We start from the raw sequence: 16,740 nt of genomic DNA, 5'->3' as shown, positions 1-16,740 counted from the left end.
TCCCTTCATCCAAATCATTAATATAGATTGTAATATAGATTTAAAAAAAGGAGGCAGACAAAAAGCAGGAAACTATAGAACAGTTAGCCGAACATCTGTCATTGGGAAAATGCTAGAGTCCATTATTAAGGAAGCAGTAGCAGGGCATTTGGAAACGCATGATTCAATCAAGCAGAGTCTGCATGGTTTTATTAAAGGGAGATCATGTTTGACAAATTTGCTGGAATTCTTCGAGGATGTAATGAGCAGGGTGGATAAGGGGAACCAGTAGATGTGGTGTATTTGGATTTCATTTAGAAGGCATTTGATAAGGTGCCACATAAGAGGTTACTGTACAAGATAAAAGCTCATGGGGTTGGGGATATTTTTATTAGCATGGATAGAGGATTGGCTAACTAACAGAAAACAGAGAGTCGGGATAAATGGGTAATTTTCCGGTTGGCAAACAGTAACTAGTGGGGTGCTGCAGGGATCGTTGCTGGGTTCTCAACTATTTACAATCTATATTAATGACTTGAATGAAGAGACCGAGTGTAATGTAGCCAGGTTTGCTGATGATACAAAGATGGGTGAGAAAACAAATTGTGAGGAGGACACAAAAAATCTGCAAAGGGATACAGACAGGCTAAGTGAGTGGGAAAAAATTTGGCAGATGGGAATATAATGTGGGAAAATGTGAGGTTATCCACTTTGGCAGAAATAATCGAAAAGCAAATTATAATTTAAATGGAGAAAAATTGCAAAGTGCTGCAGTACAGAGAGACCTGGGGGTCCTTGTGCATGAAACACAAAAAGTTAGTATGCAGGTACACAAGTAATCAGGAAGGTAAAATGGAATGTTGGCCTTTATTGCAAGGGGGATAGAGTATAAAAGCAGAGAAGTCCTGCTACAACTATACAGGGTATTGATGAGGCCACACCTGGAGTACTGCGTATCGTTTTGGTCTCCGTATTTAAGGCTATATTTGCATTGGAGCCTGTTCAGGGAAGGTTCACTAGGTTGATTCCGGAGAGGAGGGGGTTGACTTATGAGGATAGGTTGAGTCGGTTGGGCCTATGCACATTGGAGTTCAGAAGAACGAGAGGTGATCTCATTGAAACTTTAAGATAATGGGCCCAAATTTCCCCAAGCCCTTTTTCTGGCGCACTCACCCGAGGTGCGCCGCTTTGTCCGCCTCCAAGCACGCTGAAAATCTTCCTCCCGATTCTGGCCGCTCCTCAGCCTCTCCTCGGTGGTGGCGTAGCGTGGCCAGTGGACTGGGGGCGGAGCCATGTCCCGGCGCTGAAAACAGTGCCGGAACCTCTGCACATGCGCACTAGAGTGTGCGTACATGTGCAGTAGCTTCTGGCAGCCCGAATCTGTGCGACGCTCTGCAGGCTGTGTGGGAAGGGCCCGAAGCACGCCGCCCCTAGCCCTGGCCGAATGGGCTCCCTCATCGGCAGCCCACTGCGTTCCCTAAGGTTGGACTTCTATTTTTTATTTTTTATTTGTTATTTATTGATTGATTGATTGCTTATTACTTTGGTATTGGTGCTTTAAGTGCAGGGTTCCTTCGATTTTTTTGTGTTAATTAATTGCTTATTATTTTTTGTGCTTTAAATGTATTTATGCTTCTTTAATGCTGTTGTGAGGGTGTTTCGTGCTTTGCAAGGTCCCCTTCCCACACCCCTAACTCTGGCTGCCTGCGCTGATTTCTTAATTCATTGCAGGGTTTTTCAGAACATACTTACACTGGCCTCAGTTAGTTTGGAGTAAGTTTTAGCTGGATAAACTTGCTTAAATGGCCAAAATAGGCACAAGTGGCTGGTAACGCCCCCTTTTGAAAAAAAAAACTGAACTAAAAAAACCTAACTAACTCACTTCCACTGGAGCAACTTAAATGGGAAGAATTGCGATTTTTAATTTAGTCCAAAAAAATCTAGTTGCTCCAAAAAAAAGAGTAACTCCTGGGGAAACTTGGGCCCAATGAAGGGGCTTGACAAGGTGGATGCAGAGAGGATATTTCCACTCATAGGGTAAACTAAAACACAGGGGACATAGTCTCAGAATTAGGGGCCGCCCATTTAAAACTGAGATGAGGAGAAATTTCTTCTCTCAGAGGGTTGTAAATCTATGGAATTCTCTGCCCCAGAGAGCTGTGGAGGCTGGGTCATTGAATATATTTAAGGCGGAGATAAGACAGATTTTTGAGCGATAAGGGAGTAAAGGGTTATGAGGAGCGGCAGGGAAGTGGAGCTGAGTCCATGATCAGATCAGCCATGATTTTATTGAATTACTGAGTAGGCTCGAGGGGCTAAATGGCCGACTCCTGCTCCTATTTCTTATGTTCTTAATGTAAATAGTTGAGGCCCCAGCACCAATCCCTGTGGCACCCCACTAGTTACGGTTTGCCAATGGGAAAATGACCCATTTATCCCGAGTCTCTGTTTTCTGTTAATTAGCCAATCCTCTATCCATGCTAATATATTACCTCCAACCCCATGAATTTTCATCTTGTGCAGTAACCTTTTATGTGGCAACTTATCGAATGCCTTCTAGAAATCCAAATACACCACATCCACTGGTTCCCCTTTATCCACCCTGTTCGTTACATCCTCAAAGAACTCCAGCAAACTTGTCAAACATAATTTCCCTTTCATAAAACCATGCTGACTCTGCTTGACGAAATGATGCTTTACCAAATGTTCTGCTACTGCTTCCTTAATAATAGACTCCACAACAACAGATGTTAGGTTAACTGATCTATAGTTTCCTGCTTTCTGTCTGCCTCCTTTTTTAAATAGGGGCGTTACATTTGTGGTTTTCCAATCCGCTGGGACCTCCCCAGAATCCAGGGAATTTTGGTAGATTACAACCAATGCATCCACTATCTCTGCAGCCACTTCTTTTAAGAGCCTGGATGCAAGCCATCAGGTGCAGGTGACTTGTCCACCTTTCGTCCCATTATTTTACCAGAACTACTTCTTTATTGACAGTGATTGTTTTAAGTTCCTTGGTCTGTTCCCCTACTTCTCTGGCATTTTCTCCTCTGAGCATCTCACCTCCCATTTAAAATCCCCATTCTCTACCACCCACGCAAGTACCATAAAAATGTTATTACTGATATTTCTTCACTGCTTTCCTCCCTCCGACTCTGCACCGAACTTCTCATCCTTGGTGATTTCAACCTCCATTTCAATTCATCATGCTTTCTCTCCTCCGAGTTCACTAGCCTCCTATCATTCCTTAATGTCTCCCTCCATGTAGACTCCCCAACCCATATTCATGGCCATCCCCTCGACGTTGCCATCTCTCGTGGCCTCGCTACTCCCATCCTGTAAATCGCAGACAAGGACATCTTTGACTTCTTCCTCGTATCGCTCTCCACTCACATCCCCCTTCCACTCCAACCCCCTCCCACCCCCCCGCAACAACTCTACCTCCTTCTGTGTCCAGCCCTGGAAAAAACTCTCTCCTGACTCTTACAAGTGCACTTATGAGCTCCCAAATGTGCAGCCTTTGGCCCTCCTTTCACCATGACATTTCTGCAGTTACTAATCGCACCCTCACCACCACTTTTGATGCCCAAGTCCCTATTAAAACAATTATTCTCTCTCATCCTAGCTGTTCCCCCTGGTACAGCCCTGATCTTTGCTCCCTTAAGTCCAAGGGATGCAGACTTGAACGGATATGACGGATAACTGGGTTAGCCATTCACCGCCAGATCTGGTAGGACGGCATAAAGCATTCTCGGGTCCTGCTCTCGTCTGCAAAAACTGCTCACTATTCCAAGATCATTCTGAAATCCAAAGATAACCCCCGGCTACTATTCTCTACTGCTAACCGTCTTCTTAAACCTCTCGGCCCTGTCTCCACCACACTCACTTCCAACAACTGTAAGGAGCTCATGGATTTCTTTGTCTCAAAGATTGAGACCATCCGATCAGCTGCCTCTGCCAGTTTTCTACGTTCCCCTAGCCCACCAGGCCAAACTTCCTCCGAGACTCCCACCTGCCCTAGCCCTCAACTCGCATCTTTCTCTAGTTTCACTTTCATCTCCCCTCTTGACCTCTTCAAGCTCATCTTGTCCATGAGACCAACTTCCTGCTCCCTTGACCCTATTCCCACTAAACTGCTGACCACCCAACTTCCTTTTGTGGCTCCCATTTTAACCAAAATTGTTAGCGGTTCTCTTTCCTCGGGTACTGTTCCCCTTTCCTTCAAATATGCGGTCATCGCCCCTCTTCTCAAAAAAACAACCCTTGACCCCAATGTGCATGCTAGCTACCACCCCATCTCCAATCTCATTTTCCTGTCCAAAGTCCTTCAACATGTTTGAATCAAAGAAATTTACCGCACGGAAGGAGGCCATTTCGGCCCATCGTGTCTCCGTCGGCCGACCAAGAGCTATCCAGCCGAATCCCACTTTCCAGCTCTTGGTCTGCAGCCCTGGAGGTTACGACGCTTTAAGTGCACATCCAAATATCTTTTAAATGTTCTGAGGGTTTCTGCCTCTACCACCCTGTCAGGCAGTGAGTTCCAGACCCCCAACACTCTGGGTGAAGAAATTTCCCCTCGTATCTACTCAAAACCTCCCCCCAATTACTTTAAATCTATGCCCCCTGGTCGTTCACTCCTCTGCCAACGGAAACCAGTCCAACCTATCCACTCCATCCAGGCCCCTCATAATTTTATATACCTCAAACAGGTCTCCCTCCCCTCAGCCTCCTCTGTTCCAAAGAAAACAGACCCAGCATCTCCAATCTTTCCTCCCTGGTGCAAGGGTCAAGAATGCCTCGGAGCGGTTGCAGAACATTTTGAAGAGGGAGGGTGAACAGGCAGTAGTCGTGGTGCATATAGGTAAAAAACGGGATGAGGTCCTACAAGCTGAATTTAGGGAGCTAGGAGTTAAATTAAAAAGTAGGACCTCAAAGGTAGTAATCTCAGGATTGCTATCAGTGCCACGTGCCAGTCAGAGTAGGAATCGCAGGATAGCTCAGATGAATATGTGGCTTGAGGAGTGGCGCAGAAGGGAAGGATTCAAATTCCTGGGACATTGGAACCTATTCTGGGGGAGGTGGGACCAGTACAAACCGGATGGTCTGTACCTGGGCAGGACCGGAACCAATGTCCTCGGGGGAGTGTTTGCGAGTGCTGTTGGGGAGGGGTTAAACTAATAGGGCAGGGGGATGGGAACCTATGCAGGAAGACAGAGGGAAGTAGAATGGGGGCATAAGCAAAAGATAGAACGAAGAAAAGTAAGTGGAGGGCAGAAAAACCGAAGGCAAAAATAAAAAAGGGCCACATTGCAGCAAAATTCTAAAAGGGCAAAGTGTGTTAAAAAGACAAGCCTGAAGGCTTTGTGCCTCAATGCGAGGAGTATTCGTAATAAGGTGGACGAATTAACTGCACAGGCAGCAATTAATGAATATGATATAATTGGCATCAAGGAGACATGGCTCCAGGGTGACCCAGGCTGGGAACTCAACATTCAGGGGTATTCAACATTCAGGAAGGATAGACAAAAAGAAAAAGGAGGTGGGGTAGTGTTGCTGGTTAAAGAGGAAATTAACGCAATAGTAAGAAAGGATATTAGCTTGGATGATATGGAATCTGTATGGGTGGAGCTGCGGAATACCAAAGAGCAGAAAACGCTAGTGGGAGTTGTGTACAGACCGCCAAACAGTAGTAGTGAGGTTGGGGACAGCATCAAACAAGAAATTAGGGATGCATGCAATAAAGGTACAGCAGTTATCATGGGCGACTTTAATCTACATATTGATTGGGCTAACCAAAATAGTAGCAATACGATGGAGGAGGATTTCCTGGAGTGTATTCGGGATGGTTTTCTGGACCAGTATGTCGAGGAGCCAACTAGAGGGCTGGCCATCCTAGACTGGGTGATGTGTAATGAAAAAGGACTAATTAGCAATCTTGTTGTGCGAGGCCCCTTGGGGAAGAGTGACCATAATATGGTAGAATTCTTCATTAAGATGGAGAGCGACACAGTTAATTCAGAGACTCGGGTCCTGAACTTAACGAAAGGTAACTTTGATGGTATGAGACGTGAATTGGCTAGAATAGACTGGCAAATGATACTTAAAGGGTTGACGGTGGATAGGCAATGGCAAACATTTAAAGATCACATGGATGAACTTCAACATTTGTACATCGCTGTCGAGCGTAAAAATAAAACAGGGAAGGTGGCTCAACCGTGGCTAACAAGGGAAATTAAGGATAGTGTTAAATCCAAGGAAGAGGCATATAAATTGGCCAGAAAAAGCAGCAAACCTGAGGACTGGGAGAAATTCAGAATTCAGCAGAGGAGGATTAAGGGTTTAATTAGGAGGGGGAAAATAGAGTATGAGAGGAAGCTTGCTGGTAACATAAAAACTGACTGCAAAAGCTTCTATAGATATGTGAAGAGAAAAAGATTAGTGAAGACAAACGTAGATCCCTTGCAGTCAGATTCAGGTGAATTTATCATGGGGAACAAAGAAATGGCAGATCAGTTCAACAAATACTTTGGTTCTGTCTTCACGAAGGAAGACACAAATAACCTTCCGGAAGTACTAGGGGACCGAGGGTCGACTGAGAAGGAGGAACTGAAGGATATCCTTATTAGGCGGGAAATTGATGGGATTGAAGGGCGATAAATCCCCAGGGCCTGATAGTCTGCATTCCAGGTCACTTAAGGATGTGGCCCTAGAAATAGTGGATGCATTGGTGATCATTTTCCAACAGTCTATGAACTCTGGAGCAGTTCCTTTGGACTTGAGGGTAGCTAATGTAACACCACTTTTAAAAAAAGGAGGGAGAGAAAACGGACAATTATAGACCAATTAGTCTGACATCGGTAGTGGGGAAAATGTTGGAATCAATTATTAAAGATGAAATAACAGCGCATTTGGAAAGCAGTGACAGGATCGGTCCAAGTCAACATGGATTTATGAAAGGGAAATCCTGCTTGACAAATCTTCTAGAATTTATTTTAGAGGATGCAACTAGTAGAGTGGACAAGGGAGAACCAGTGGATGTGGTGTATTTGGACTTTCAAAAGGCTTTTGACAAGATCCCACACAAGAGATTGTTGTGCAAAATTGAACCACATGGTATTGGGGGTAATGTACTGACGTGGATAGAGAACTGGTTGGCAGACAGGAAGCAGAGATCGGGATAAGCGGGTCCTTTTCAGAATGGCAGGTGTATTTACAACATACATCAATGATTTGGATGAAGGAATTGAGTGTAATATCTCCAAGTTTGCAGATGACACTAAACTGGGTGGCGGTGTGAGCTGTGAGGAGGACGCTAAGAAACTGCAGGGTGACTTGGACAGGTTAGGTGAGTGGGCAAATGCATGGCAGATGCAGTATAATGTGGATAAATGTGAGGTTATCCACTTTGGGGGCAAAAACACAAAGGCAGATTATCTGAATGGCAGCAGATTAGGAAAAGGGGAGGTGCAATGAGACCTGGGTGTCATGGTACATCAGTCATTGAAAGTTGGCATGCAGGTACAGCAGGTGGTGAAGGCAAATGGTATGTTGGCCTTCATAGCCAGGGGTTTTGAATATAGGAGCAGGGAGGTCTTACTGCAATTGTACAGGACCTTGGTGAGGCCCCACCTGGAATATTGTGTTCAGTTTTGGTCTCCTAATCTGAGGAAGGACGTTCTTACTATTGAGGGAGTGCAGCGAAGGTTCACCAGACTGATTCCTGGGATGGCTGGACTGACATACAAGGAGAGACTGGATCGACTGAGCCTTTATTCACTGGAGTTTAGAAGGATGAGAGGGGATCTCATCGAAACATATAAAATTCTGACAGGACTGGACAGGTTAGATGCAGGAAGAATATTCCCGATGTTGGGGAAGTCCAGATCCAGGGGACACAGTCTAAGAATAAGGGGTAAGCCATTTAGGACTGAGATGAGGAGAAACTTCTTCACTCAGAGAGTTGTTAAGCTGTGGAATTCGCGACCGCAGGGAGCTGTTGATGCCAGTTCATTGGATATATTCAAGAGGGAGTCAGATATGGCCCTGACGGCGAAAGGGGTCAAGAGTTATGGAGAGAAGGCAGGAAAGAGGTACTGAGGTGAATGATCAGCCATGATCTTATTGAATGGTGGTGCAGGCTCGAAGGGCCGAATGGCCTGTTCCTGCACCTATTTTCTATGTTTCTATGTTTCATAGCAAAATTCTCCAGTCCAAGCAACATCTCGTAAATCTCCTCTGCACCCTTTCCAGTGCAATCACATAGTTCCTGTAATCTGGTGACCAGAACTCCACACAGTACTCCAGCTGCGGCATAACCAGTGTTTTATACAGTTCTCGCATAAGCTGCTTGCTCTTGTATTCCATGCCTCGACTAATAAAAGCAAGTATTCTATATGCCTTCTTAACCACCTTATCTACCTGGCCTGCTATCTTCAGGGATCTGTGAACCTGTACTCCAAGGTCCCTTTGTTCCTCTACACTTTTCAGTGCAGTATCATTTAATGTTTATTCCCTTGCCTTGTTCGACCTCTCCAAATGCATTACCTCACACTTAGCCAGATTGAATTCCATTTGCCACTGTTCTGCCCACCTGACCAGCACATTGATATCTTCCTGTCCACAGCTTTCTTCTTCATTATCAATCTATTTTAGTCTCATCTGCAAACTTCTTAATCATACCCCCAACATTTAGTCCAAGTCATTGATATATGCCACAAAAAACAATGGACCCAGCACTGAGCCCTGCGGAACTCCACTGGATACAGCCTTCCAGTCACAAAAACACCATTACCCTTTGCTTCCTGCCTCCGAGTTAATTTTGGATCCAACTTGCCACTTCGCCCTGGACCCCATGGCTATTACTACTAAACTACAGAATCAGTGAGAAGCTGTTTAACCTACGCCGCCTCCAGTCCAGGTCCAACATCACCCCAACCTCTGTCATTGAGTTACAGTGTGCGGACGCCGCCTGCGTCTGCGCACATTCTGAAGCCGAACTCCAGGATATTGTCGATGTATGTACTGAGGCATATGAAAGCATGGGTCTTACGCTAAACATCCGTAAGACAAAGGTCCTCCACCAGCCTGTCCTCGCCGCATAGCACTACCCCCCAGTCTTCCAGATCCACGGCGCGGCCCTCGACAACGTGGACCATTTCCCTCGGGAACCTCTTATCAACAAAAGCAATCATTGATGCGGAGATTCAACACCACCTCCAGTGCGCCAGTGCAGCCTTCGGCCGCCTGAGGAAAAGTGTGTTCGAAAACCAGGCCCTCAAATCTACCACCAAGCTCATGGTCTACAGGGCTGTAGTAATACCCACCCTCCTGTATGGCTCAGAGGCATGGACGATGTACAGAAGACACCTCAAGTCGCTGGAGATATATCACCAACTATGTCTCTGCAAGATCCTGCAAATCCTCGGAGGACAGGCGCTCCAACATCAGCGTCCTCTTCCAGGCTAGCATCCCCAGCATTGAAGCACTGACCACACTCGATCAGCTTTGCTGGGCAGGCCACATAGTTAGCATGCCAGACACGAGATTCCCAAAACAAGTGCTCTATGCGGAGCTCCTTCACGGCAAACGAGCCAAAGGTGGGCAGCGGAAACGTTACAAGGACACTCTCAAAGTCTCCCTGATAAAGTGCGACATCACCGCTGACACCTGGGAGTCCCTGGCCAAAGACTGCCCAAAGTGGAGAAAGTGCATCCGGGAGGGTGTTGAGCACTTCGAGTCTCAACACCGAGAGCTTGAAAAGGTCAAGCTCAGACAGCAGAAGGAGCGTGTGGCAAACCAGTCCCACCCACCTCTTCCCTCAACGACTGTCTGTCCCACCTGTGACAGAGTCTGTGGCTCTCATATTGGACTGTTTAGCCACCAAAGAACTCACTTCAGGAGTGGAAGCAAGTCTTCCTCGATTCCGAGGGACTGCCTATGATGATGATGACTTCCGTGACCAATCTGCCATGTGGGACCTTATCAAAAGATTTGCTAAAATCCATATACACTACATCATACGCACTGCCCTCATCGACCCTCCTGGTTACCTCCTCGAAAAATTCAATCAAGTTAGTGAGACACGAGCTTCCCTTGACAAATCCATGCTGGCTGTCCTTGATTAATCCATGTCTTCCAAATGAAGATTTATCCTTCAGGATTTTTTTCCAATAATTTTCCCACCAGAGGTTAGGCTGACTGACCTGTAATTACTCTGTCTATCCCTTTCTGAACAAAAGTACAACATTAGCAGTCCTCTGGCACCAAACCTGTAGCCAGAGGGGATTGGAAAATGATGGCCAGACCCTGCTCTGCTATTTCCTCTTTTGCTTCTCTCAACAGCCTGGGATACATTTCATCCAGGCCTGGGAATTTATGCACATTCAAAGCTGCTAAGCCCCTTAATATTTCTCTCCCACTATGTTTATCTCATCTTATATTTCACACTCTTCCTCCCTCATTGCAGAGTCAGCATCGCCCCTCTCTTTTGTGACAATGGATGCAAAGTATTCATTGAGAATCCTACCCACATCTTCCGCCTTCACACACAGATTTCTTTCATGGTCTCTAATCGGCCCCATTCTTTATCTAGTTATGCTCTTGATCTTAAATGTATTTATAAAACATATTTGGGTTTTCCCTGATTTTACTTGCCAACATTCTTTCATGCTCTCTCTTTGCTTTCCTGAGCGCTTCCCAAATCCGTGACCATCTTGTGACTGTGAACGGTAAACTATCTCTCCTCATCCTCCTGGACCTGTCTGTAGCCTTTGACACAGCTGATCACTCCTTCCTCCTCCAATGCCTCTCCACCATCGTCCAGCTGGGTGGGACTGCACTCGCCTGGTATCATTCTTATCTATCTAATCAAAGCCAGAAAATCTCCTGCAATGGCTTCTCTTCCCACTCCTGCATCGTTACCTCTGGTGTCCCCCAAGGATCGATCTATGGCCCCCTCCTTTTTCTCATCTTTCTGCTGCCCCTTGGCGACATCATCTGAAAACATGGTGTCAATTTCCACATGGACGCCGACGACACCCAGCTCTCCTTCACCACCACTTCTCTCGATCCCTCCATTGTCAGACTGCTTGTCCGACATCCAGTACTGGATGAGCAGAAATTTTCTCCAATTAAATATTGGGAAGACCAAAACCATTGTCTTTGGTCCCCGCCACAAACTGCGTTCCCTAACCACTGACTCTATCCCTCTTCCTAGCATCTATCAGAGGCTAAACCAGACTGTTCGCAACCGAGGCTCCAAATGAGTTTTCGGCCACATATCTGCGGCATAACGAAAACCGCCTATTTCCACCTCGTAACATTGCGCGCCTCCGTCCCTGCCTTAACTCATCTGCTGCCGAAACCCTCATCCATGCCTTTGTTACCTCTAGACTTGACTACTCCAACGCACTCCTGGCTGGCCTCCCACATTCTACACTACATAACTTGGCAGCCCATGTCCTAACTCGCACCAAGTCACGATCACCCACCACCCCTGTGCTCGCTGACTGACCTACATTGGCCTCGATTTCAAAATTCTTATCTTTGTTTACAAATCCCTTCATGGCCTTACCCCTCCTTATCTCTAATCTATTTCAGCCTCATAACCCCATGAGATGCCCGCGCTGCTCAAATTCTGCCCTCTTGAGCAACCCTGATTTTCACTGCTCAACTATCGGTGGCTGTGCCTTCAGCTGCTTGGTCCCCAAGCTCTGGAACTCCGTTCCGAACCGTCTCCAACTCTCTTTCCTCCTTAAAACGAAGCTTTTAGTCATCTGCCGTAATTTCTTATGTGGCTCGGTGTCAAATTTATCTGTTTTGTCATAACACTACTGTGAAACGCCTTGGGACATTTTACTACGTTAAAGACGCTACTATATAAATACAAGTTGTTGTCATTTAACACTCTGTTTAAGTGCATTCCGTTTAAGAGCACTGTGCAGAACACGCTCAATGTGCAGCAGATTTGACGCAGGAGACTGCAATCTTCCAGATACTACTTCACAGCTTGAAAGAACTTACCTCAAGCTGCAACCCTTCCAGAATTTGGCAGAGAGTCAAGTCTCGGATTGCAATGCGAGCAATATACATCTCAGAATCTATTAAACGCAGGGAGAATTCCTCTTCTTACAGGTCTGAATTGCGAAGAAATAGCTTTCTACCAATTCATCAATCAGGATGAATCTGGGAATGTAATCGGTGGAAATTGATTTTTTTTTAAAAACAACTTTAACAGCCTATCAATACTAGGAATGGACTGACACTTGAAGTATATACTCTTCACAGCAGTAATGTTGATCCAGGTCCACTTGAATTTTTTTTTGGCATTGCACAGTCTATGTTCCTACTCCTGACTAAAACTGGGTTGTGATGCAAATTTGTCACATTGGTCAACTCAACACAACACACAATGCTAACAGCGTGTGGTGGTATTACAGATGTAATTCATGTGCATCTCTGGACCTGATTCTTAGTAAGAAAACAATGGAAAATATCAATGTTTCTTTCTCAAATTTGGGAGAAATTGTTTTGTTTTTTTAAACTGATTCACCATCCAAAAATAGTACAAGAATGTATTGGTGAAAATGGATTTTAAGCAATTCTTTTACAGTGATTATTGTGCTTTGACCGTAAAAGCACAAAAATACTTTCATATCCTCAGGATATCCCAAAGTACTTCACAACCAATGAATTGCTTTTGAAGTGTAGTCACTGTTGTTATTTGGCAATAATGGAAACCAGTTTGTGCACAGCAAGGTCCTATAAACAGCAATGAGTTAAATGGCCAGATAATCGCTGCAGGAGTTCCTCAGGGCAGTGTTCTCGGCCATACCATCTTCAGCTGCTTCATCACGAACCTTCCCTCCATCATAAGGTCAGAAGTGAGGATGTTCGCACAGTTCCATTCGCAACTCCTCAGATCCCGTATGCAGCAAGACTTGGATGACGTTCAGGCTTGGGCTGATAAGCGGCAAGTAACATTTGCACCACACAATTGCCAAGCAATGACCCTTTCCATCAAGAGCAAGTCTAACCACTGCCCCTTGACATTCAATGGCATTACCATCATCGAATCCCCCCACCATCAATATGCTGGGGAGACATAATTGACCAGAAACTTAACTGGACCAGTCATATAAATACTATGGCTACAAGAGCAGGTCAGAGGCTATTGAGTGTCTCACTTCCTGACTCCGCAAAGCGTTTCCACCATCTACAAAGCACAAGTCAGGAGTGTGATGGAATACTCTCCACTTGCCTGCATGACTGAAGTTCCAACAATGTTCAAGCAGCTCAACACCATCCAGGACAAAGCAACCCCATTCACCACCTTAAATATTCACTCCCTCTACCACTGGCGCACCATGGCTGCACTGTGTACCATCTGCAAGATGCACTGCAGCAACTGGACAAGGCTTCTTTGACAGCACCTCCCAAACCTATGACCTCTACCATCTAGAAGGACAAGAGAAGCAGGCACATGGAAACAGCATTACCTCCAAGTTACACATCATCCTGACTTGGAAATATATCACCGTTCCTTCATCTTCACTGGGTCAAAATCCTGGAACTCCCTACCTAACACCATACGGACTGCAGCGGTTCAAGAAGATAGCTCCCACCATCTTCTCAAGTGCAATTAGGGATGGGCAATAAATGTTGGCCTTGTCAGTGACGCCCTCATACCGTGAATGAATTAAAAAACAATTTTCCAGCTAAGTATATGCCTGGCATTCGCTTCTAATTTGAGCCAACAGCGATTTAAGTTCAATAAATCCCGACAGCTGTTTGAAGGGTGCTTAATGGGCTGAACTTTTTAAATCATTGAGTTGGTTTGAACCTTCTGAAAGATGGGTTAAGTTAATTACTTCCTGAAGTTAGCAAGACTACAAGAGTGCAGGTTGGCCCTCTCTGATCCGGGATTCTCTAGTCCGGAAACATCCGTGGTTCGGCATTAGTTGGGTCTGAGGGAAGAGGAGGGTTTATACGTGGTTGTGGGAAACGATCCGCAAGCATTCTGCGCATGCACAGAAAGCCACTGCGCAGCATTTAGTCGTGGTCTGAAACACTCCATTAAAAAAGAGCACCAAAACAGCGAGTTAACCACCGCTGGGAGCGGCTGTCAGTCAGTGAGTGTGCGCGGCGATTGGCTGGAGCAGCTGTCAGTCAGTGTGCGTGTGCTGAGGGAGCCTCCCACAGGCTGCCAGCATGCACAGAGAGAGAGAGGAGCCCGGGTGCTGTCGACAGGTACCAAGAATAGGCTAGGTGTTATCTCCCGTGGTCCAGAAAATTCTCTGTTTCGGCACTGGTCAGGTCCCGAGGGTACCGGACCACAGAAGTCTAACCTGTACTGCATATACAAAGGGTAACTACAAAACAGCAGCTTAGGATATAAGATTGTGACAATTTATTTTTGTGAGAAGCTGGTTACTGTGTCTTTTTTTCTAATGTTATTGTACATTTGCTTGTTCGCTTTTTCTTCAATATATCCTGTGAATAATAAATAAATACATGAATAATCTGCTCTAGTGGTGTTGGTTCAGGGACAGATGTTGGCCAGGCCACCGGGGAACTCCATGCTCTTTTTCCAATGGTGCCATGGAACCTTTATAGCCACTTAAGGCGGCAGGCAAGACCACAGTTTTACATTTTATCTGAATAACAGCACCTCTAACAATGAGGCTAGATTGCGACCACTCATCAAAAATATATCAACTGCAGGTTGACTTCAACAACTGTCTTGCTGGCCTTCTGAGCGGAATCCTTTGTTAATTCAAACTTGTGCAGTATTCTGCTGCCTGCATTTTGTTGTGCACTAAGTCCTGTTCCCCATGACCCCTGTCCTTGTTGACATTCCTGTCTCCAATGTGTTGAATCCAAAATTAATTTACAAATCCATCCAGACATGCCCCACTCTACCTCTGCAATCTCCCCCAGCTTTATGTATCAACACATGTCTGCTGCTCTTTCCACTTTAGCCTACTTTGCATCTTCAGTGGTAGACCTTTTAGCACTTTGGAAGTCTCTCAATAAACTCTTCCACTTAACTACCGCTCCTCCACCTTAAAATATGTTTATTTAAAATCTATTTTGACCATGCCTTTGCACACTTTTCAATCCTTCTCAATATATGTGAAATATCTTGGGATATGTGCCACATGTAAGTGCAGCTTGTTGCAGCTCAAGTGGAGAGGGAATCGCCTCACTGTAATGATAGTAAATGGTAACAAATCTGAGAACAAAGAACCATCAGACTGGGGAAATATTTAGTTCAAGTACACAGAAAATGTGTACATGTGAAATAAAAAGTTTCAAAAGATCCATTATACATTAAAGGGGACTGGTAATCCAGACTGAAGTAGTTATTTCTAAATGATGCACGTAATTAGTGGAGCTGGCTGACCTCCGTGTGCAAGGGAAGCCTTAATCACCTGTTCAGATGGCTCCTAGGGCAAAGTACAGAGCTAATTAACACTGGCCAAATAGGTGTGTATAAAACAAGCCCAGATTTTGCTGCAAAGTTATCGAAAACAATTACTATATTGTTATAAAACAACCCTTTTTATAAATAATCTACATTTTGAAACCAACTAGGATCTCAGATCTGCTCCACACTGTTATTACTTTCCAATTCAAAATATGAAACTTGACCTACTTGTCATCAATGCTGTTCTGGTAATAGATATGCAGAAGTTTGTCTTTGATCCAGTTCACTTTTTGAGCAGCCTCTTTCCCAGCCTCAGCATGAAGACAGTACTTTTTGTACAGCTGGGCCAAGCCCATCATTGCTTCTTTCCGCACTCGCCACTTAAATACAAAAGAAAAATGGCAACCGTCAGTCGCATAAAATATTAAATATATTTCTATTGTTCATGACTTTTTTCTCTAATTTATGCCAATTTTATCCTTGCTGTTGACTCTCCTGGAAAAGTGACTCTGCTGCTGATTCTATTGACAGTCAGAGGACATATAATAGCAGCCCGGTGAAGACTCCCCTGTCTACCTGAACAGAATGGCCGAGATTAACATAGAAACATAGAAAATAGGTGCAGGAGCAGGCCATTCAGCCCTTCTAGCCTGCACCGCCATTCAATGAGTTCATGGCTGAACATGAAACTTCAGTACCCCCTTCCTGCTTTCTCGCCATAACCCTTGATCCCCCGAGTAGTAAGGACTTCATCTAACTCCCTTTTGAATATATTTAGTGAATTGGCCTCAACTACTTTCTGTGGTAGAGAATTCCACAGGTTCACCACTCTCTGGGTGAAGAAGTTTCTCCTCATCTCGGTCCTAAATGGCTTACCCCTTATCCTCAGACTGTGACCCCTGGTTCTGGACTTCCCCAACATTGGGAACATTCTTTCTGCATCTAACCTGTCTAAACCCGTCAGAATTTTAAACGTTTCTATGAGGTCCCCTCTCATTCTTCTGAACTCCAGTGAATACAAGCCCAGTTGATCCAATCTTTCTTGATATGTCAGTCCCGCCATCCCGGGAATCAGTCTGGTGAACCTTCGCTGCACTCCCTCAATAGCAAGAATGTCCTTCCTCAAGTTAGGAGACCAAAACTGTACACAATACTCCAGGTGTAGCCTCACCAAGGCCCTGTACAACTGTAGCAACACCTCCCTGCCCTTGTATTCAAATCCCCTCGCTATGAAGGCCAACATGCCATTTGCTTTCTTAACCGCCTGCTGTACCTGCATGCTAACCTTCAATGACTGATGTACCATGACACCCAGGTCTCGTTGCACCTTCCCT

At 45.2% G+C, this 16,740-nt stretch overlaps 1 protein-coding gene across 1 annotated transcript in view; it reads right to left on the bottom strand.

Annotated features, from left to right (window-relative positions):
- The window catches only part of pds5a (PDS5 cohesin associated factor A), a 271,909-nt gene that overhangs the window by 123,531 nt on the left and 131,638 nt on the right, over nucleotides 1-16,740 (bottom strand). The window contains exon 9 of the mRNA XM_070860770.1: nucleotides 15,635-15,786. Coding sequence (XP_070716871.1) covers nucleotides 15,635-15,786 — 152 coding nt within the window. The remainder of the gene's footprint in view (nucleotides 1-15,634; nucleotides 15,787-16,740) is intronic.

Source organism: Pristiophorus japonicus, chromosome 2, assembly GCF_044704955.1.
Source record: "Pristiophorus japonicus isolate sPriJap1 chromosome 2, sPriJap1.hap1, whole genome shotgun sequence".
In the NCBI taxonomy this organism is placed as follows: Eukaryota; Metazoa; Chordata; class Chondrichthyes; family Pristiophoridae; genus Pristiophorus; species Pristiophorus japonicus.
This window is presented reverse-complemented; position numbering and strand designations above follow the sequence as displayed.